At 39.3% G+C, this 23,022-nt stretch overlaps 1 protein-coding gene across 4 annotated transcripts in view; it reads right to left on the bottom strand.

The window, feature by feature from the left end:
* Positions 1-23,022, bottom strand: part of trioa (trio Rho guanine nucleotide exchange factor a) — a 54,358-nt gene that overhangs the window by 26,183 nt on the left and 5,153 nt on the right. For all 4 annotated transcript variants that reach the window (XM_055156958.1, XM_055156960.1, XM_055156961.1 and 1 more), the window contains exons 2-8: positions 17,799-17,849; positions 7,720-7,794; positions 4,833-4,947; positions 3,452-3,644; positions 1,424-1,528; positions 1,102-1,298; positions 550-799 (exon numbers count right to left, since the gene is read on the bottom strand). In XM_055156958.1, coding sequence (XP_055012933.1) covers positions 550-799; positions 1,102-1,298; positions 1,424-1,528; positions 3,452-3,644; positions 4,833-4,947; positions 7,720-7,794; positions 17,799-17,849 — 986 coding nt within the window. The remainder of the gene's footprint in view (positions 1-549; positions 800-1,101; positions 1,299-1,423; positions 1,529-3,451; positions 3,645-4,832; positions 4,948-7,719; positions 7,795-17,798; positions 17,850-23,022) is intronic.

Below are 23,022 nucleotides of genomic sequence, written 5' to 3'. Positions count from 1 at the left end.
TCATCTGCTCTGCTGTTCAGGGAGAGAGGCCCATTGATAAACGAAATACCTTAATTTGTATGCAACATTTAATGGATGCAATTTATTTGAAAGATTAAGAAATTAGAGGCAAGAGTGAACTTGTGGAACTCTTTCAGTGACCAGCAGATCACAACTATGAATATGTATCAACGACATAATCACTGGCAATACAAATATAGTGAAGACTGTGTGGTTTAAATTGGAATCTACATGTCCAATAGACAAAAAAACAAACAAAAAAAACTTGAATTATTATCCTATTTGCTTAAGAATCGAAATAATAAATGCAAATGTGCACTGCAATTTATCTATTTGGATATTAAATTCTAAACAATTTATCAAAGTGACTATTTAACATTTTATCAAATATTAATGTGTTATATGTGAAAATTAAGATTGATTCTAGAGTCTTTACAGGCAAAGATTGATGGATTACAGCATGGATTAGGGAGCAGTACATTGGCAGTGCCCTACAGTGATCACCAAATGTGTTATGGATTTCAGTTGGTTCCTCTGTCCCACACTGACCTTCTCTGCATCCTGTTCGAAGAGCCGGAGCTGGAAACACTGGTCCAACTGCAGCTTGCGGACGTGCCAGGTCTGATGGAGTTGCTGTCGGGTGGAGTGCAGTTTGTCCAGAAGCTGGGTGATCCGTGGCACAAGGCCCTGGACGTCTGTGTTGCACCCCCCTGTGCCACTGCTGCTGCTGCCACTGCTGCCCCCTGTGCTGCCATTACGGTTGGAGAAGGTCTCAGTACTCTGGATGCGCTGGAGTAACCTGGAGAAAGACAAACGTCAGGGATCATTAAATATAATTTGTTTAGTTGCAACCATAGCGTTGCTTTTAGTTTTACAAAATGTCTATTTTATTATGAAGAAACATGCTTAAATTAAATATAAAATTTTTCATCTTAGGAATGTGTACTACATACACAGAGCATGTTTTTAAGTTAGCATATCTAATAATATCTATCCATAAATATCAATGTTCTTACAAATTGTGAAACTATTTTGTCCTATTTAATCCAACACAACTTTAAAAACCATAATACAATACTGTAATTCACCACTGACTCTTACCGTTGTCCCTCTGTGTCAAGCTCTTCAATGGGAGCCTTTATGACCTTTTTCTTCAGTGCTGCATGCTCCTCTATCATTTTACGGGCTCCATCGAGGTCTTGAGGAAAATCTTTTCTGGACACAGTTTCATACATCTCCTCTAGCCGGGACAGCATCTGGGTGGCGTGACCAGAGAATTCCTCAAAAGCCACGCGCACCTGAATGCAACATGGCAAAACAGATAAGCAGCATGTTAAACTGCTGTTCTCAGCAAAAGCTTGTGTATGCAGTCAGTGTGAATATAAGCCCTTATTTTGTGTGATGGATGAGTAGTTGGTCATACCTCAATCCACTCTTCATGATTGTACTCCAGGCTGCCGTCGAAGTCTGATGTCAATTGAGAAGGGTCTACAACCTTTGTAAGGCCCTCCAGTGACACCATTGTGGTCTAGGGGAGACAGTAAAGTAGATTTATATAGAAACTGAATCTGTTAACCTTTTTTTTCAATTAAATGTAAGTAATTCAAATTTAATCATATTTATTTATTAATTTAAGCATAATTGAAATGTAAATGCCAACAGGATGGACCTGTATTGACAAAAAAGTGAAATGACACTACACTAGCCCAAGCATTTTAAAATTTACATAAACTTGATTATGCCCAGTGTCTTTTAGTAATGAAAGGCAACGTTGAATTGTGGTTGCTGATGACATCCTATGCATTCTAATACTTTATTTATGCACAAAGTAACTTTATAAAGCTTCCCAATCATTTCATTACTAGAAATCCACTTAAAAAAATAATTGTGTTTTACAATCTAATCTTCACAAATACAGTGAGGAAATGCCTCTCGTTTGCTTTCAGTGCCTCTGTATTTCTGCTACGCCACCTCCGCAAAACTCCCCCACACACATGGCCAGAGATGGATGAAGACACAACCGGAGTGAGATAGCTTTGTTCAGGTCTAACAATACAGAGTTCTACTGCTATGCCTGGGAGAAAAAAGCTTGAGGGCATTAGCCAGAGACAGGTACGTTTTCTATTGTTGTTTGAGATAATTGATTAGTGCTTGAATGAGGCAGACGGGCAAGAAGTCAAGGCTGTTCTAACAGACTGCAACGCAAAGGGATTTTAAACCAAAGTAGCACCTTGGGCTTTGTGCTATTGCTTCTAGTTTGAATTGAAATAATCTGAGAAAATACAATATAGTAGAACATGGCTAAGCTTTACAAGCATAGATTAGCTTAATATTGATTTCAAATAAGCTGCAGGGCAGAAAAATAATATCATATCAATCAATACTAAGAGACAATAGGGTCTATAACAGGTCACAATAAGGATTTTATAAACACTCCAATAAACCTGAACAACATGTCCTGGGCGATACTATAGACACATTATTCAGGCAAAGTAGTAATTCCCATTTTAATAACTGAGATACAAGACAGAATTAAAAGCACTGAACATTAAATGCCATTCATAATAGTTGCTAAAGCTGTAAAACACATGCAATCCATTTCAAAGTGCACTGAAGCAGAAGAAACATGAGAATAAATGTGATCCACAAAGCAGGCCAATGGGCACACATTAACAGTGGACCTAATCAATGGTGCAGTGGCATGGCTGTTAGATAATTGTACCCAGCCCAACTACATCTAACTATTATTGCAATCAAATAATCAATAACATGTCATCGGCCTGAGGGTATTTAGAACCATCTCCTGCTGTTAGAAGGAAAAATATTTACCATCATGCTCAACTCCCCAAAGCATGCAGTTAAATCACAAGGTTTCATGGACGTATCAGTGACGACAGAGCTGTTAAATAAGTCATACACGAGCAGAGAACATGTACAGTCCTCATCAAAGAGCATGTATTAAAGAACCTCCATTCAGAAGAAAGCCTCTCCACTGGGTTCAATTCAGGAGCAGAGCCTGCCCTCATCTCACACCAAGCTTCATTAACATCACATGGAAATTACATCTGTGCACATTTTATACAGTACGCTGAAATGGAACTAAAAATAATGACGCACTTGACAAAATGCCACTTTAAACCTCTGTTCAGCGATCTCTGCTGATCTGCCAGTTTTGCCAGAAGCACAAAAGCCAACAATATTCTACCGTCAGCAGTAAATGCAAAACGTAATGACAAGTGGTCTTAAATTCCATTTCAATTGAGAGACAGCTGGTTGGTAGCACTCTCTATGCTTCGATTGGGATAGGAAAGTGAAGGAACACATTGACAATAAAAATGCTCAACAGCTACAGTCATTTTAAAAATGTTTTGTCATCTGTAATGGGCCAGTAGTACCAGATAAACCAAGCAAAATATCATTTCCATGATGTAGTGGTAAAAGGTCTGTTTACCTCAAATTCAAACTTGGAGCTTCCAAAGTTGGTCTTCTGCTTCTGCCAGAAGTTGTCAGGTTTGATGATGAGAGCAACGTGGATGCAGGAAGGGAAGGACTCCTGCAGGATCTTCAGCAGTGGCTTAATGCTGTCCCATTTGGATCCTCGCATATCAACGATGACCGTGAAGCCATGTTTACACACATCCTCACTGGATCAGAGGGACGGAGGGTGCATGAGTGGGTGGCAGCAGTAGTAAAGAAGAGGAGGGATTGAGCCATGGGAGATTGAGGAGAGTATAATCCGGGCAGAGAGAGACAGATGACAGGCGTGGGAAAGAATGACAGAGGGTTGGTGAGAGGGAGACGGATGATCGAGATGAGGAGGAAAAACAAGAGAACAACAAACCGTGAGATGACGCAGTTTCTATATGGTGAACAGCCTACGCACTAAAAACACAGAGCTCACACACCCGCCCATGCTCTAACCCCACACCTACACAAACCTACAACAAATGTGAGATTATATAGAAAATACTCATCAGCACATTTTGTGCTTCAGCAACCTCATCTCCCTGTGGTGTAGAGAACTGTGCTTGACATGATTATCGCTTGCAAGCACTTACTGTATTACTCAGTTAGAAATCTATTAAGCCATACCTATATCCACTTGCATTATAGCAAATATTTTTGTATACAAATAATTCAGAGAATACTTGATCAAAGATTTTAAAGAAAATAATCAAAACATTTCAGATGTATCCAGTTTCCATAATCTGTTCCATCTACCATTCAAGATGCTAGAATATAGAAACACAATGCATAAGTAAGTTGTGCTTTAAAATGCCTCTGTCAGTGAATGTTCCCTTATGTAAAGCCACAGATGGTGAATGATAACAGCGCACGCTAATTGGAGCAGATGGAGAGATATGGAGAGGAGGGCGCGGACGGAGAGGAGTATTACCTACTGCCTGTCGACTGGCCACTGGTCCTCACTGGTCCTCACTGGTCTGCTCCGACTGCAGCTGCTCTGCCTGGGCTACTGCGACACTTTGTTTTGCTTTCATGCACTCTCTCGCTCCTCCATCTCGCACACACCTCCCCACACATGCGCTCTGACGCTACTGCCCGCTTAATCCCCTCCTCTCTCTCCATCGCTTCTCCCCTCTCCCTGTCATCTGCTCGTTTGTTTTCATCATAATTTTTTAGGCTTTGCTATGTGTATTTACTTTTTCTACGAATAATAACAATTTTATGGCTGTAGCACATCAAACTAGCCTTTAATGATTTTGCTCGCACTCTTCTCACATGCTCTCTCCAGCGCTCACGTGTTGCGGCTGGTGTGCGACTATGAAGCGTGCATGCAGACAGAGGGAAAAAAAACAAAAACAAGTAAAAACCTGGGGATGCTGGCAAGGTATGCAATCAGCCTTCTCAGATCCTCCTGTCGTATTCTATCATGATTGCTACGAGATGGAAATGTTAACACCGGACCCCCTCGTCTGTCTCTGCCACCTGGAGAAATAGAGAAATAATTAGCAAATAAATGTGATGTTACAGAAAGGCTATTAGGCTTAAGATATTAGCTATATGAGAGTGGAATACTAAAAGCCAGAGAATGAGCTCAGCACATAAATGAGTGATAGACTTGATAAATGAGAAATGCCGAGCACGCTGAGTCAAATGCCCTTCCAAGCAGATTTACAGACCATTTGAATGACGATCCATCTGCTAAAAAGTCTGCACCAATGAAAGCTTTTTAGTCATAAAAAACATGACAGAGGTATTTAGAAAGACAGAGAGACAATTTATTACAAAAGATCTATGAGCTAGTCAAGAACATCATGGACCTACTCATTTGTATTGTTAGACTGCCTACCCAAAAATATTGCCATTGTCACCAGATTGAGAACACTCAACGTGGTGTAATTTTGTAATTTTTACAGTATAATAACAATAATTGGGATTTCAATTATACAGTTGCCATGATTATAATTTTTGCCATCTCTACTATAATATTTAAATGGAGATGGAGGCATGTGAAGTTAATATTTTAGTGTAATATAGCAAGCAAGTGATTACTTATAGATGAGAAAAAACATATAATATAACTTTCGGATATTTATTTGGACAATTCAAAGCAATCAAAATGGAAAAATCCTAGCAGTAATACCGTTGCATTCTAGAATTTGAAGACCACCAATATCCACCAACATCCACAACAGATTCTGCATGAAGACTTTCTGGAAAAGTTGCTCTCCCCAGGTCAGGTGCATGTCCTCTGCCCTCTGTGGGCTTTTATTGTGTTGAATTATTGAATCTACAATTGTCCAAAGTGAATGGTTGTCTGTCAGTGAATGTCTCCATATCAACCCTGCTTCTAATGGGCACTTGTCCAACCCATAGGGGAGTACTGTGACATTGTGTGCTTCAATATCTCCTGGAACATAGCATTAAAAATGTTCTTTGGAAAGGGAAAGTTGAACATTTTAATTGAGCATTACAGTCTTCTATACAGGGTGGACAACACAAGTTATACTACAAAAAATGTAAACAATCTGTGCATTACGTTTCAGCCAAATCCCACCAGCAGGCAAACGAGTGCATCATGTTTGAAAAGGCTTGAGACAATAATGACTGAACAAACAGTGAGTCACTGGTATCAATCCACGCATCATGTTATTTTCATCATAACAGAGCGTCATGAAGAACACTGCAGTTTGTTTGCCTGATCAAATTATGACCTTAACCACTTAACAAAAAATATAAAATTTTTAGGTGCATGTCTGTGCAAGTGTTTTTAAGTGGGTTACTCCTTAATATTTAAAACACGCATAAACAATATAATTTATTTACTTTTGTCCCTTTTGGAGAGAGAAACCTGAATGTTAAGCAATCATAGGGCTGCAGTCACCCAAGATATTCTTAAGTGACTAAATAAAGACATGCTCAGGGAATTGACTAAAATTGTGTGCGGTGTGGTCTCAAAATGATTAAGATCTTGCACAAAAACTACCATGCATACTGTATAAAACCAGTAAACAACATCTTCATGTAAAAATACACCAATGATCTCCATAAACTATAGCTAAAAGCATTATTTTGCTGTGGTCCATGTAAATCAATATAATTCAAATATCAAACAGAATGTCAACTTATAATAAATTGGTTGAATAAGACAACAGTGGCTGATTAATCAACTAGCCTACTAAAGGATTAAATCCCGAGGTAATTGTCAATAAAATCTCCTCAAAACCGTAAAATCCCAAAATTGTTTGCTCCACGGTTTCCCAGTTTTCTGTAGTCTACATAATCTATAACCGTAGAACACTTTTTACATTACATTACTTATTGCAAAATGTTTATCAACCAAACTAAACCTCTCATTGAAAAAAAACATTTGTGCTGTCACGTGTTGAATTGCACATAGGCAGACTATCCACAGCCCACAGTGAGTGAGTTGGGTTGGTGTGCGCCTGTGGGCTCGACCCGGCTGCTGGCAGAGAGAAATCAAGCGCTCACGTGGCTCACAGTAACATGAGTGCGCCCACGAGCATGGACAATTTATTAGAGGCCACGATTGAGAATAATAGGCTTAGCGTCATTTACCCTTCTTTTCAACGAACCCCTGGTTAATGTTTAAAGCCAATTACAATACCAGTATGGGGCACAGGAGCATGAGGTATAATAAGTCATCACCATGGCAACGCAGCACAGTCTCTCTCTGCCTGTATTTCTGTTGGATTGAGTCATTGTCGTCCTGATTGTGGCGTTTCTCCTCATGACCTTCACTGGAAATGCATCTTGGCTGATTGAAAAAAAAAGCACATTGGCCCTTCATATTTGAACATAAAAGCTGGTTTATCGTTTTAAATGTCTACATCCAGTCCTCCAATCCAAAGCATGTAGTTCGCAGCAGTTCAGATTTTGGAGGAAGTCATTTGATTATTTTTTAGTGTTAAATGGAAATGATTAAAAGTATGTATTATTTATGTTAACCTGTGGTTGGTAATATTTCATGTTTGAGTCACTATGGATTAAACTATTATGAATTACCCCTTTTTGGAATTTTTTGAAGCAATAATTGTAAACAAAATTTAAAAATTGTATCATTTGCATGTCCCAACTAGAAGTGAAATGATAAAAACAAAGGGTTCCTTCCAGAAACGTGAATTTCAAACTGTACACTTCATGATCCCATGTATAAGATTAAAGTTTATTGATGTGGACCCGTTGGATAATGTAGCCTGACGAGAGGGGGAAAAACATACCAGAGGTATACCTTACCTGATAAAAAGGCCACTTTTTCTTTTAGAATAGGAAGAACTTCCATGGCTCTCATTTGTTCATTCCTTTTGAAACCTGAAGGAGAAAGAAAAAACAATCTTGAGAGTTTTGCAAAAAGAAACGTAAACCTTTTTGTGGTATTACTTTGGGGCCATTAAAGACAAGATTATTTGGGATAGAGGAGAATTTGTCCATTCATAATCTGGAAAGCTCAATCTTTCCAACATCAGGGACTGAGTGCCATTACAAATTGCTTGTGTGGTGCGTATAAAGTCAGTAAGGTCATTTTACGCACACACTCACATGCACACTTAAGCTGGGAAGGAAGTACAAAGGCTGTGGTTGGAGAAAGTGGTGGTCAGACAAAGGGAGACCAAGCAGAGGAAACAATAGCCTGTTGTGGCGTTCACTGGTGAGACGGGAAACTGCCTTATGCAATATTCAGCCTCAAAGCCCAATTCACTCCACTGCTTTTGACACAGGATTTACATCCAAGTCAGTCCTTTCCACATGATTCAAGTGTCATTTTCATGTACCGGTAGATATTGAGCAAATATATATCAACTTCAAGTAATTTAAAATGTTTACAATTTTGGCAAAAGGTAATTTTAAATAATACACTATTATCACACTACAATAGAATACCGTATACTGTGATTTTGTCATGTCAGATTATTGTTTTTTTAATTAGTTCATAAAGCTTTGTTCGAGGAGACATTGATCATACCAATGAATTGCAATACAATGGAATATCAATTGCAATAGTAATGGATAATGACAAATGTTTTGATATTCACATTTAAGGTAGCTATGAATGGGTCCCACCAACATCACTATGTTGGGGTCTCAAACAATATGGATTCAAAATACAAAAGGTACGGTCCCATCTTTCACACCACACTTCATTCTTGGCACTTGAGTTTATATGAAGACCATCTAGCTGCCAGCCACAAAAATATACTGCAGAATCTTTCCTCTCGTGAAAAGGATTTCCCATCTATTGTGCTCTGTGATGACTGAAACCCAATCTTATTACTAAAGGTTTTCACATTTATACTGGCACATAATTCATTCCTGGGAAAGTCATCTGGCATTATCCACTCACTAAGCCCTTCTATTGGTTTCTCTAAAAAGGTGAACATTAGAAGTGGATAGGCGGCAGCACGGAATTCACACGGCAACACTAACCTGATTTCTAATCTGTCACCCTATAAATGTCAGAGTAGATCTCATGGGTGTCTCGGTGCTGTTAACATGTGTCACCAATGGATGAATGGCTGTCAGGAGATCCTCTGTCAGAGAAAACTTTTCCTGATGTGATTAAAGCCTTGTACTTGGATATACAGTTGGACAGATGGCCCAGGTGTTATGAAGCACCCTCAGAGGTGTAGTTAGTCACAATGATGACACACCTGTGAGCTGTCTGTTTACCTGCCCTTGAATTTTGGGAAAGCAAGTGAAGTGTAATAGAAAGCTTTCTGGATGACATAATGGACTTGTAGTAGACAGCGTTATATAAGGTGACATAATATTTCTCCAAGAAACCCATATTGGTCCCAATGATCAGTGATCATCAATGATTAAAAGCTAGCTGGATATCTCAGGTTTTTCAAACTACTTTTAACTGCAAAGCTAGAGAAGCTGCCATTCTTTTCGGCAAAAATGTTCCATTTTGCTTAGAACAAATGAGAGCTGATTCTTTTGGCAGATATGTATTGATTACAAGGCATATTAATGCTACTCCCACCACAATGCTCAACATTTATGGCCTTAACAATGATAACCCTGGTTTGAAAAGTTTTTGATTTCATCCCCAGCTCTTGTTCTAATATAATAATCGGCAGGGACCCCAAATTTACAAAACCTCACATTTACACAGCTTCAGCTCAAACACTGAAAGACCTAAAGATAATGAGGAATCTTGTCAACGTATGCTGCCTTTTGCATCTTACAAAGATTTTAAATTTTATTCACATGCACACAAGTCTTAAACAAGGATAGATCTGAACTATTATCCAATATTAAAGACATTACATACAATAACATTATGTCTGATCATAGTCCAATCTCACTTCAGTTTATATTATAATACCTCAACAAAAATATATTTACAAAACTTAATCCCCTTTTGTTGCATGACCATACCTTTGTCTCATATATGAATGATCATATAGATGAGTTCATGCTAATTAATGACAATGGAGAAGTAACGAATTCAACTCTGGGAGATGGTCACAAGGTCATATGTAGAGGCCATATTACTGCATATGAATCAGCCAAGAAAAAAAAAAAAGAACTTAAACAGCCTCATAGGTTGGTTGGAGGAATGGAAAATAATTTCCATTTGTGAATTTGATAAGCAACAAATAAACAGAATAATCATGACTAGTTCACTATTAAAATATTGGTAACTGTCTATTGATAAAAATCATCATACACACACAGTCAGTCTCTGAAACACATACCAAAGTTATTTTTTTATGAAGACAGAGGCATAATTAAATTAATATTTCAGATTTCCACATTATCTGTAATTTTACATCTAAAAGCAAGCCTTTAGTCATATGCTGTTGGTTAAAAAATATATTTATTTAAAAAATCACAATCTACAACAAAAATAATCACCTGCCTAGTTGAACAATTGCAAAAACATTCACAGACTAGTTGCCTACTAAAATAATAGTCAGATGAATCTCTGGTGTGAAAGATAGCTGCTAAAATAGTAAAGTGGTTGTTTCCTATATAGTATATACATAGAGGGTTGATCCCAGCTTCAAAAAACCAGGCCATTATAAAATTGGGTCCCTCGGCAAGACACTTCTTTCACCTTTCCTGGGAGAATGTACTAATCAGGTTGACAGATTGTTGAGAATGGTAAGCACACGTATAGCCCCAGGCAGATGTGGCTATCGACATTAACCAAAACAGTAAAAAAATAATAGTCCAGTGTATTGCTTTAAGAAGCTTGAGAGGTGCAAGATACATCTAATTAAAATGCTCAAAACAATTAGGGGAACGCTTGTATTTCATTAGCAAACTCAATGTCGAATGTACAAATGTTAAAATTTTGTACTGAAAATAAACTCCCAATGTACCCTGAACAACAGAGCGTCAAACTGGCCAAGAACAAAAGTTAACCCTTGGAGGACCGAATTACGAAATGATGTTGAAAAACAAAGTGACTGTAGAGAGAAATGGCAATGGAAGAAATTATAAATTTGCAGCACAGCACATTGCACAGCCACTGTAGTAGTGGGTATGCCTTCCACGAGCATGCCACTCTCGACAACATCGTGGCATGCTCCTGATGAGGCAGTGGATGGTGTCCTGGGGAATCTCTTGCCAGACCTGGATCAACACATTGGTAAGCTCCTGGACAGTCTCTGGTGTGGCTGGATGCTGCCGAATACGCTGATACATAATGTCCCAGAGGTGCGCAATGGGGTTCAGGTCCGGAGAACGCGAGGGCCAGTCCACAGCATTGATGCCCTCTTCCTCCAGAAACTGGCTACACACTCTGGCCACATGAGGGCGGGCATTGTCCTGTATCAGAAGAAATCCGGGGCCCACTGCACCGGTGTAGGATGGAACAATAGGTCTGAGGATTTCATCTCTATCTCTGTGCGACCCTCCAGAGATATGTCTCCCCAGACCATAACCGACCGACCACCGAATGATCATGCTGAACGATGTTGCATGCCGCATATCGCTCTCCACGGCGTCTCCAAACTCGGTCATGTATGTCACATGCACTTAAAGTGAACCTGCTTTCATCCGTGAACAGTACTGGGCGCCAGTGGCGACCTTGCCAATTCTGGTGGTCCCTGCTGAAAGCCAGTCGGGCTACACGGTGCTGGGCTGTGAGAACCGGCCCAACCAACGGCCACCTGGCCCTCATGCCACCCTCGTGGAGTCCGTTTCTGACAGTCTGGTCAGAAATGCATACTCCAGTGGCCCGATGAAAGTCTCCTTGAAGGGACCTAGCAGTGCTTCTCCTGGGCTGCATCGCAGATATACGGAGAAATTTGTCCTGCTGTTGGGTGGTGGCCCTTATTCGGCCTTGTCCAGGCCTCCTGGAGTACTCGCCAGTCTCTCGAAAGCGACTTCACGCACGGGAGATGACACTGGGAGACACTCTGAACCTTCTGGCCACCTGACATACAGATGACCCATCCTCCAGCAGCTGAACTGCCTGTGAGACTTCACAAGGCTGGAGGTAATGCATTATGCTTGCAATAGAGTCAAAATGATCAGAAAATCCTCAAACAAGAAAGAAATAACGATTCGGCAAGTCAGGAGCGCAAAATCGTTGTGGCTACCACTAGCTAACTCACTCTAGATTTGGGGGTTGGCTCGCTTTTGACAATCCTGTCTAGATCTTGTTTATTGCAATTGGGTCAAAGGCAGTGAAATTGATTCACAGGTCGCTGAGGTTACAAACTAGCTGGGTGGAAAACTCCACTGCACCAATATATGTCTGTGATAACCCAAAAATAAAGTGTTCCCCTAATTGTTTTGAGTAGTAGTCTATATTTCTAGCTAGCTCAGTAAGACAAAACTGACCAGATCTTACTCAAAAGCTGCTCTCAGTTTCCAATTCAATGTAATCTATTCTTAAGACAAGTGAAATAAACCTATGAGACATTCAATGCACAAAACCCTGAATGCTAAGGTATTGAAAACCAAATAGCATCGATATAAATCTATTTAATAATTGTGTGTCAGGTTTTGCAGCTAAATAATTGCTTCTTATTTTGGTCCACTCCTCCATATCAGAATAGAATCTCCATTATTGTTTAGTTGGGGTGGTTGCCTACAAAGCATTACATAATAATGTGGAGAGTATTCAGCCTGGCATCCTCAAGGCCTGTAGCGATGCAAACCACACACACTCTCTCCTCTCAGGCTCTTGTAGTGCAATGTACACCCATGTTTGTTAACAGCATGCCTTCATATTTATATGCGTATGCTAATGAGCCGCTAATTATCTTTTCTACTGAAGCTAATGGATGAGAATCAGGACTTGTCTCTATTTTTACTCCTCTCCCCTCCTCTCATTTGTCTCCCAACGCCCCTCAGGGGGCGGCAAAAACAAATTGGCTTGATCAACTACATTTCCCACTGCGCTCCTGTGGAGAGTGAGCTGTAGTTCTTTATAGATGAAGAATGAGAAGAGCGACGCGTGGAAAGAACGGTTTGTCCAACTATTTGTATTAACCACACCAACCAGAGTGCACAGAGGGTATGTATTCAGCACCAACTGTATTTCAGAGATTAACTGGGATCTGCATTATACATTCACATTATATTAGATCTAAACGGGATTTCCATCAGTAACTGAAACCCATCATTTTAAAATAGTGTTTATACCCTACCTCAATTATAACCAATTAATATGGTAATCCATCATGTAGCCTATGACTGCTGATACACTGTATCTCAACACTTTGACTCAAACTAATAGTCTTGTCTTCATGTTGTCATTGTATAATGTACCAGCATATTCCTGTTTTCAGTAAAAACAAAAACAAACTTGTGATATTGTGTTACTATCAATTATTTTAATGTTGCTGCTCACTTAACCAAACCCATAAGAAGTTTAAAATGAACTGATTGCAGTGACGATGCAGTCATCTAACAATAGCAAAACTCATCACACAGAAAATTTGAAATGGAGACTGAAGAAATGGAGAATAAACATAGCCACATAGATACATCTTACTGCTACATTTTTGCTTTGGAGATTGTTTTCAGCACTGATTTCCTCCGATAAGTACTGCGTATAAGTTTAGACACTCGTACCTCTCTTTCACAGGGCTCTGGGATTGGTGAAAGTGGCACAGCAGCTAAATATAGAATGGCCCAGTCACACCCACACATTAGAGCAAGACAGTTTTATAGTTGAATGATGCTGGGGAAATATTATACAACTTTATCCCAACACGACTTCCTATTCTGCTTAACTTTGTGGTTTAAACTAGCAGACTAAAACGCATTGTCGTATACCTGTTAAGTGGAGGAGGGCGGAGCCTGTCTGGGTGTACTGCCATTTATGATTGGTCGCCCAACAAGTCATGCAGCAGGATCCATAGATTGTCGCTTACTAAAATAGACACGTGTTGCCACCATGAGCTACTGATGGACTGATGGGGCAATGTGTTCAAGAAATCCCAATCCGCTGTGGGCACATTCACAGCATTTGAGGCTAATCCTGGGATTCCTGAGGGGAGATATTCCAATCCAGCAGACGACCAAAACCTCCCGCTTGGTGCCAAATGGAAAAGCTGGAGCAAACATTTCCAAACGCAAACAGACTGTGCCAGTGTACGTTAGCAGAGCCGGGCAAGAGCATAGGCCCAAACTGCATCTCGTGTTTGGTTTTAGGTGAGCTGATAATCTCTATCATTAATTGAGAGGCAGGGGCTAATCCACAAAGAAGGGAGGAGGAGCAATGATTATAATATGCCCTAACTGCATTTAGAGGAACACCCTTTTACTGATGCAGACAGACCACTATATATACAGAGTTTCTTTTGTTTTTGCACATTCTAGTATTAGACAACAATTGAGTTCATACACAATTAGTTAAAAACATTTCAAGGCCAAAACACATGCTCCTTGATTAGGCCAATCTCTTCATGACTTCACCCTAGCAATGAACAAGTGCTAATTACATTTAACCTACTATTTGTAAAAGAGATCGTTTTCAGTTGAGGCACAACACTATTAATAGTTGAAGCTGCAACAAAACAGTGGGAGAGGACTATAACAAACGATGGTGTTCAACTTGTTATTCAAAAATAAAGGTGTTGGTAGACGCTAGAGGCTGCAGCACTGTCTTTCTAGAAGCAGCCCAAGAAATTCAAAACAGGAAATTAGACTTAAGAAATGTTGCCAATGCTTTGAGAACCATTTTGTATTATCACAATTGTGGGTCTTCACTGGCACATAACTAATAGTAGGATAGTTGAATGCACATTTTAAAACACGTCCAAGAACATGACTATTTGAGAGAAAAAATATAAAGAGCAAAATGATGAAAGAATTTCATACATTTCAGAACACGTACAGGTGTAATAAAAGGGGATACTTTGTTGTTTCAGATTAAGTTATTACAAAAATTTAGGGCTAGACAATAAATCTAATTAAATCAATTCATTTGTGTTTTCAATAATCAAGATTTTGAAAAATACTTCTGACTTTCATATTTGCAAAGCAGGGTTATTATGCAATAAAATATTTAAATTTTAACAATTAAAATTAGATTACATATCTATACAAACTTCTTAAATAATAAGATATAAGAGTGAACTTCCCCTTTATGAAAGACAAGCAGTCGCTGCTCTAATAAAAGTTGTAGTTGTCCAGTGTGTGCAAAAAAAAACAAACATTCATGCACCCAAACTGTAGGGGTAATATCATTCACTCAAGCAGACAGTGTAAACCTGTAATGATGGCCAGAAAGTGCAATGAGGAACCAATCCACAGGCATCTGCCATTATAAACTGTTTGGACACAACCACAAAGCAGTGAGAGTATTGTAGGTCAGTGTTGTTAGTGGGCTGTGTGGGTTTGAGAATGTGTCAACACTGGGAGGTGCAGGGGCCTCCAGAGGTCAAGTGGGCATTAAACATGGCTCAGACTACAAAGCAGTTTACTCGACAACAGAGCTCCACAACTGGCCCAGGGAGAGGGTGAGAAATATTGGGCCAGGCATGGGATGTGAGACAGGGAACACAACAGCTGCCTACAGCCGGACAGATGGACAGTGTGGTCCAATCAGAGGAGTGGAGGGAACAGTGACATACATTCTGCATATGGCGCATACTTTCAGTCCAACAAGTGATTAATGTCCCGTTACACAGACATAATCTCATAATGGTTGCTCAGCAGCTGACCCTGGACATGTCACTTCCAAACCAGCTGTTGTGGGTCAACAGAAACCTGAGCCAGGCACAAGCGCATCATCCTAGCAGCGAGGCGGACTTCCCACATTCACAGCGTGCCACAGATTCCTTCCAGAGGGATGTGGGGGAACGGCAGGAATTCTTCAAGGATGAGGAGGTGGCCAGGAATAGTGTGTCCATGCCACGGACCACTGGCCTACATCCTGAGGCAGCGTGCTTACAGCTAGGATACAGTGTTGTTATATTTATTATGCACATAGATAATATGAAATGTGTCACCGTGGGGGATATTTTGAATCGACAATGGACATAATACAGCAGTTATGCTAGTTAGTTAGTACACAAACTCTAAAACTTCAGTAAAGACACTGTTATTGTTGTGTTTTTGTTGCATGCATCAAATATTGATTGCACTCAAACTTGCAATTCCTTGGTGCATCAGTACAAGGGTACAATTTTGTGATATTTTGTTTTGTTTTCTGTTCGACTTCTGTTTGCTCAACCCCTCTGAAACCCCACGAACATTTATTTTACATCTAGTATAAAATGTTAAATTATTTGTTGTTTTGTTTCAACTGATACATGTGTTTTATTTATCAGCAATTGAATTAAGAAGCATCTTTCCAGCACCTCAGTTCTGCTCACTGATCCAAACCTCAAATAGTAGGGTAGACTGATTTGAACGCAATAATGGGGCCTGGGTTACCGCGGCAACCCAAACACAGCAGGAGAGATGCGGAGGGGAAACAGACCTGGGAGTGAAAGACCGCCTGCTACTTGTACCAACCAATGCTTTTTTTGTTTTTTATTACCACTGGATCAATTTCCCACTGTGAAAAGGGCATAGTTTTGGCACCAAATGTGAAAAACTCTTACTTGCAGTTCATGGAGTTTGCTGCTGTAACGCTATCTCAGTATTAGTGTTCAAAGATGCCATCTAGAGGCAAACCAGGGAGCACATTTCAAGACAGCAGAATGTTATTAGAGCTGAACCTATGAATCGCTATAATCATGACTAGTCAAATATAAGTTGAAATAGTCATTCTCATATTTTAACAAGCAGTCACACTACTTAGACTACACAAACTATAATATATAAACATATTTTAGCTTTTATTTGGTCAAAAATATTTGGCCATTGTACAAATAGATAACTTGTTTGACTAATGGAAAAAAAAAGCTGACTGGTTGACTTCTAAAATAATGGTTAGTTGTGGCCCTAGCCATTATAGAGTTACACTGATTAAATTAAAGTCCGAGCATTTGCACTCAAAACTACAGCAGCAGAGAGATGAAATGCAGTGGTATCCCTGTTCCTGAAAGCTCTCCTCAGCACATCTGTCATGGTCCAAAAGCATTAGAGCTATTACATAAGAGCACACTGACCCCCCTCCTCCATGTCCGACCAGAGCTGAGAAAGAGGCCAGCAAATGGACATTATCCCCCAGTGTCTTATAACTAAGTGAGACCAGGGAAAGTCGACCGTTGCTAAAGGTCTTCTACTGACTTCTATCATCGACCGAACCCAAAAATGACTCCCTATAATTGCCATCATGTTGTTTAGTCCTGTTCCTCCTTCTTCACCAGAGCTTGAGCTGCCTCCATAAAGACCCCAAGGCTAGGAGCAACCTGCCAACTTGCTGTCCTCATTTGTATGAAGCAGTGAGGAGTTGGGATTTTTAATGACAATGTGGAGGGGGAAAAAATTGCAATACAGTGATTGGAAATTCTGTTTTAAAATAAAAATAGGATACCACAATGACACTTTTCCATGCCATTTTAAACGCATCGCATCACATAGTGGCTTGTAAAATAAGATCTACTAGCAAAACTGTTTTTACAATTTGTTGTTCAGAGTATAAAGATTAATTAGGCTACTTTTCTCTTAATAATAAAAAATTACATGCCACAACATTAAAGAAACAAGACATTTAGATTTAATAGTCAACCTATGAACCCAGATGAAACAGGCTGCCACACTAATCATCATGCTGTTGCTATGGAGACGCAGGTAACCAATCAGGTAGAAAATGGTGGAAAAAATGCTTTACTGTGTGAGAAACTGCAGGAACAAAATCTGTGCATATCATTACCATTGCAAAACGTACATGAATGTTTGACTCATGATAACATAACACAGATACTGACAGCTACACATGGCTGAGTGTTTACCTGCTATCTGACTCGATACATCTCCTTTAGACTCTTTAGGGACAGATCCATCTGGAAAACACAGATAGAACGCATTGGTTAGGCTTAATTTTTATGTTTGTATTGTGATGTTGTAATGATAACACAATGCGAAAACTGTACAGATAAAAAAGGTCTGGTATATAGTTGTCCACCTGACAAATATTATAGCATAACGTTACAGATCAGATGATTTTCAGCACACATTTGCACTGAAAGAGCTTATCTAACATCAAATAATGCAAGTCTTGGGACCATTAGCCTAACCAGACATCACCATTATAAAAATCTATTAGAAAACAGGGTAAGACTCTGCATCAAATCACCCTCTCATCTGGCTGTAACTCATGACCCACCCCCTTCTTTCTCAGCCCAAACAACAATTGGGGCATTGATGGAGCCTATAGCTGTGTTTGTCCGTGTGTGTATGTGTGTGTGTGTGTGTGTGTGTGTGTGTGTGTGTGAGAGAGAAAGAGGAGGATATGGTCAGTGTCATGTGCTGTCAACATACACACAGGCTGGACACTGGGCCAGCTGAGTCACTCACACATGCTCTGTCATGACTCAGGCTCTTCTGCATGTTGTTACAAAGTACTGTGCAAGGGCTGATATGACAAGAAGGACCTCTGGTTCAAAACAAGATTAAACATTAGCTTAAAGAAGCTAAGATTTTATCTGCTTTTCTATAACCAAATCATCATGTTGTGCGCATAGAGCCAATTGTGAAATATATTTAGAATATGATAAGTCATGCTTGAGAAGTGATTAGAAAAGCAGAATCACGTTACACGAAACGCCCCAACTTCAGGGATAGTACTTTCTAATAAAAAGCATTCATTTAGATGCCAGATACCTTATAACATAAAGACAAAGAAATGTTTTCATGTCCATTTTGTTTACATTACTCTCGAATTATGTGTACATTGTCATAGTGTTAGATTTATCATGTGATGAAACTGGTTTGTCGTGGCTGCTGAAGTAGGCTATCCAACCAAACAGCTGATGCAGCAGTTAGCTCCTAGCACTTTCCATCAAACACATATAGAGGCATAAAACACAAGAGCAAACACGTTATCAACTAGAGTCAATGCCAGAGTGGTTTAGGATCTGATGATCAGTACATGGGAAATCCAAGCTAAGAGGTGGAGACAGGCTTGAGGGAATTCTTCTCTATACCTGGGAAAACTTTACACAGAATGAATGGGATAATAAAGAAACAAAGGGATGAGGACAAGAAGCGAGAGGCAGACCAAACAGTCACATGTTTCACATATTTGCAATGCCAAAGACGTCCACTTAAGCAGCAGCGTGCTACAATGCAAAAGACTACAGTAGTGGTTTTCCGGCATCTTATCACAATTTAAACACTAAGACTTGCAGCTGAGTGCGAAGTCAAACAAACTGCAACAAAAGGAGCCATTACACAGACAATAAGACCATTAACAAACAATAGATGGCACATAGTATTAAGTGTGAGAAGTTGTTCCTTGGAGATACTGTTAAATCTTTCAGTTTATTCAACCACATTGAACACACAGCAATGCGCACATTCTGAGCCAACTTTGTTAAGACCGCTTTGGGACTGGCCTACCACAAGGAAGTCAGCCAAGTCATTAGCATAAACACAGCGCTAACTGTTAAATGTCACTGAGGAAATGATGACGCTTGCTTGAAGTATAAATGAATTCATAAAATATCTTAAAGCAGACATATTATGCAAGTACTTGTATTTAAATATAACATGAGTAGATCATCCCTCTACATTTTATAATTGCAAACCACAATACTGACCCAAAATGGCTTAGTAATAGAAAGTCCATAGACTTTCTGTTCAAAACTGCAGAACTGATAGCCCCACCTCTTCATAGTGGCATTTCACCATGGCAAACAGAAAATTTGTATTTACATGTTTTTATTTTTGAAAAGTGGCGTGTACATATAGCATTCAGTTGCCAATATCTGAAAAAAAAAAGAGTAAGTACCAGAAAGTGGGTTGAAATAATGGGTAGGTGAAACTGAAAACAGAAATTTTCTGAGCACTCAAGCCGCAAATACAGAAAAATGCAGGATTACACAAACATACATGAATCAATCTAAATACAACTTTGTGTACGCTAATGATGAGTGAACACAGTTATTCCATGGTTAAAAGCTCATAAAATAAAATTATGTCCTTAACTTTTGCAGTGAACTTATCCACACCCTTCCACAGTGTCTAACACTATCAGTACTGTATCCACAAGCCTCCAACAGACAGTTTCTTGTTATTCCTAATCCTGCGTCAACACAAGAGCACAAGACCACCCTTCACTTGGGCCCCTGCCTTCCCTTCTCGGCAGGCACACTCATAGTTTGACTCATAGGTTCAAAAGGAAAAGGCCCATATATATTAAAATACCCATTGTCTGGCTCACATTGACAAAAGGCACTGAGCAATGTATAGTGAGTGTGGCCTCAGGAGCTCAGAGGCAGTTATTATTATTACTCTGAGGGTTTAGAGAAGATCTGCCTGTCAGATGCTATGACAGCACACTGAACAGTTGGCATTACCTGGGAGATTAGGGAGGTTTCTGTTGATACTTGGCAACTGGTCAGAATAGGAAAACAGTGGGTATCAGTAAATGTTTGTAGTACTAAGGAGGAGTTCATTTCTGAAAAAAATGCTGGATGCCAAAGCAAAGTGTCCTTGTTCAACATTTAATTAGTAAAGTGTGCAGCAGCCAGTAGCATATTGGATCATAGGGATCAAAACATTTTATGTCAGTCTGACCTCAGTTTAAGATGTCACGTTATCATAAAAAATATCTCTGCAATGATAACATATTTTAGAAAATTACCTATGACATAGCATTAAATATGATCTCTTCAACTGAATGAGGCATTCTTTTTGTAATGCTGTCATTGGTCTCAAAGTTCTCAGCTTAACTACTTTATTAACAATTACATTAGACACAAACACTTCCTGTTTAGTAAGAGTCTGATCATATACAATAAAATAACCATCAATTGTGCACTTAAAGTGAACTTACAAATTGTTTCCACAAAAGTTAAAAATGTGGATGCCACATGCTTTGAATGGTTTCAGTGGAGTTCTAGTGTACCATTGATGCACTAGTACCAAGTGTGTTTTTCTTTCTGACAGCTGCGGTGGCCATATAGCTCTGCCTATTAGTATTAATACATTTCAGCTTTCTGTTTGTAGGTGACATTTACAACTTTTTGATTCTAGCAGTTTGTAAACAGCTAACTTTTGTCCATCCAGGTGCAGATGGTATGAAAAAGCACATTAAGCTTCAAAACTCAGAACATTTATCTATTTATTTTCCCTGGTAACTTTGAGCCCTCCCTCACCAAGTCCAACATTTACCTATAGTGTGGATTGATTTCTTCCAGTGTTGGGAAATTTGCTAGAGATAAAATGTTGAGGTCAGACATGAGAAAGTGAATAGACAAAGGACGGGCTTGAGTGAGATAGCAGTTTTCAATTCACCTGGGACTAAGACAAGAGTACAATGGTCTTTCAGGAGTTGTCCTAGTTCAGATTGCTCTTTCTGCTTAAAATAGGAACACATTGGAAAATCTTTCACTGTAATCCAGATCAATTGTCAACTTGTTCAACTGCATTTTCATTTACAAATAGAAGCTTTCCCAAGAGCCTTGCAGTCACATACCACTCTGGTCTTTATCATCATCTTTCCAATAAGTTATTCTTTTTTGTATAATTGTTGCATTTCTTGTCCACCTGCATTGAATAGACCCTTAGTTCTCAGTCACAGCAGAGTAAAATCATTCAGCAAGTCCATTGCTTATTGTTTAAGTTCCTTGTACCAGAATGCATAGCTTAATTGCTTATCAGTGCTAGAGTTTTCACCCACTATTCAATCTGGTCTGAATGAACATACCTCCTGTCTTCTCCATCTTCTCGCCATTTTTCCCTTTGCCTCTTCGCTCATGTACTCCTTCTCGTTCCAGCTTGTTTTAAAAAGAAGAGGGTTGTAAAAGGACATCAGACTTTTCCCTGTGCTCACACCAATTAGCTGTCACGCCAGTGAAATTAGCGAACGGGAGCACGGCAGATGAGACAGAAAAGTGGGACAAGCAGCTTTTTATAAACACACACAGGAGTAGTGCGTTTGGATGAGTCTGGAGATGGGTGTGTGATGGGTCTCCGGTTAATGCAGTTCAACACATCTAATTCACAATTCGCCAATTTGAAAAGCTTTGAAAATGACTTTGAATATCTAAAATAAAAAGTCAGTGCTGAAAAACTTGACTTAACTTCTCACACAATATATTGCCAAGTTTACTCAGGTGGAAAAGCGTAACTGTCCATTCTATGTGTCTGTCTGTGTGCAGGCTCAGGGTAAAAAGTCTTGTAGCCCAACCAGGCTTACATAGACCCACTCATAAAAAATACCACAGGCCAGGCATTGTGGCTGTTGTGGGGTCTGTAGAAATAGAGCCAATCATAAAAGGTACATGATTAATAGTACTTAGGTCGAGACACAAGAGGATATTCAGCCAGATTATAATTCGGATTTGTCCTAGAACAATGTGATTAGGCAGTTTGTCAGGTTGCAGCTCGAATAACTCAAATCATAAAGTATCAACATAACTATGACAGTTTGCTTGCAATCAACTTTGACAAAAACCACTCAGAACAGGGCAGACTGTGTCACCAATAAGGCTGGGTATTATTATGAAGTTGCCAATAAGATACATACCTCGACACATAGGCCATGATAGAGTATGTATTATACAGTTGCTTTCGACTTGATAAATTTCAGATTGATTTGATATGGTTCAATAAAAAATAATGGCTAAATCAGGGCAGTGATACTAAAAGTCATTGTTAAACTATTCTTGTGCAATATTAATACAAAACACACCCATTTTACTGATCAAAACACTGAAAATCTCAAATGTATAGCATAAACAAGTTTCCTTCCTCTAAACAAGCAACAAAGCTGTAGTGCTATAACAAAATAATTTAGTAAAATTTACAAAAAAATACTCAGAGATACATCAATACAGCAGTCCATGATATCAATCCTGTATCATCATTAAACATTAAACAATACGATATGTCCATATTTTTGCAAACCCCCAGACACAAATTGCCAGTGTCAGCTCATATACCTTAGAAACAGTGAAGGACACAAATGTGGAAGTTGAATGTATTGCTGTGTATCCTTGTGTGTTTGGT

The sequence above is a fragment of the Boleophthalmus pectinirostris genome, unplaced genomic scaffold, assembly GCF_026225935.1.
Source record: "Boleophthalmus pectinirostris isolate CB_2022bp ecotype Guang Dong unplaced genomic scaffold, ASM2622593v1 HiC_scaffold_21, whole genome shotgun sequence".
NCBI lineage: Eukaryota > Metazoa > Chordata > Actinopteri > Gobiiformes > Gobiidae > Boleophthalmus > Boleophthalmus pectinirostris.
Note: the sequence above shows the minus strand (reverse complement) of the source record. Positions and strands in the feature narration are given on the sequence as shown.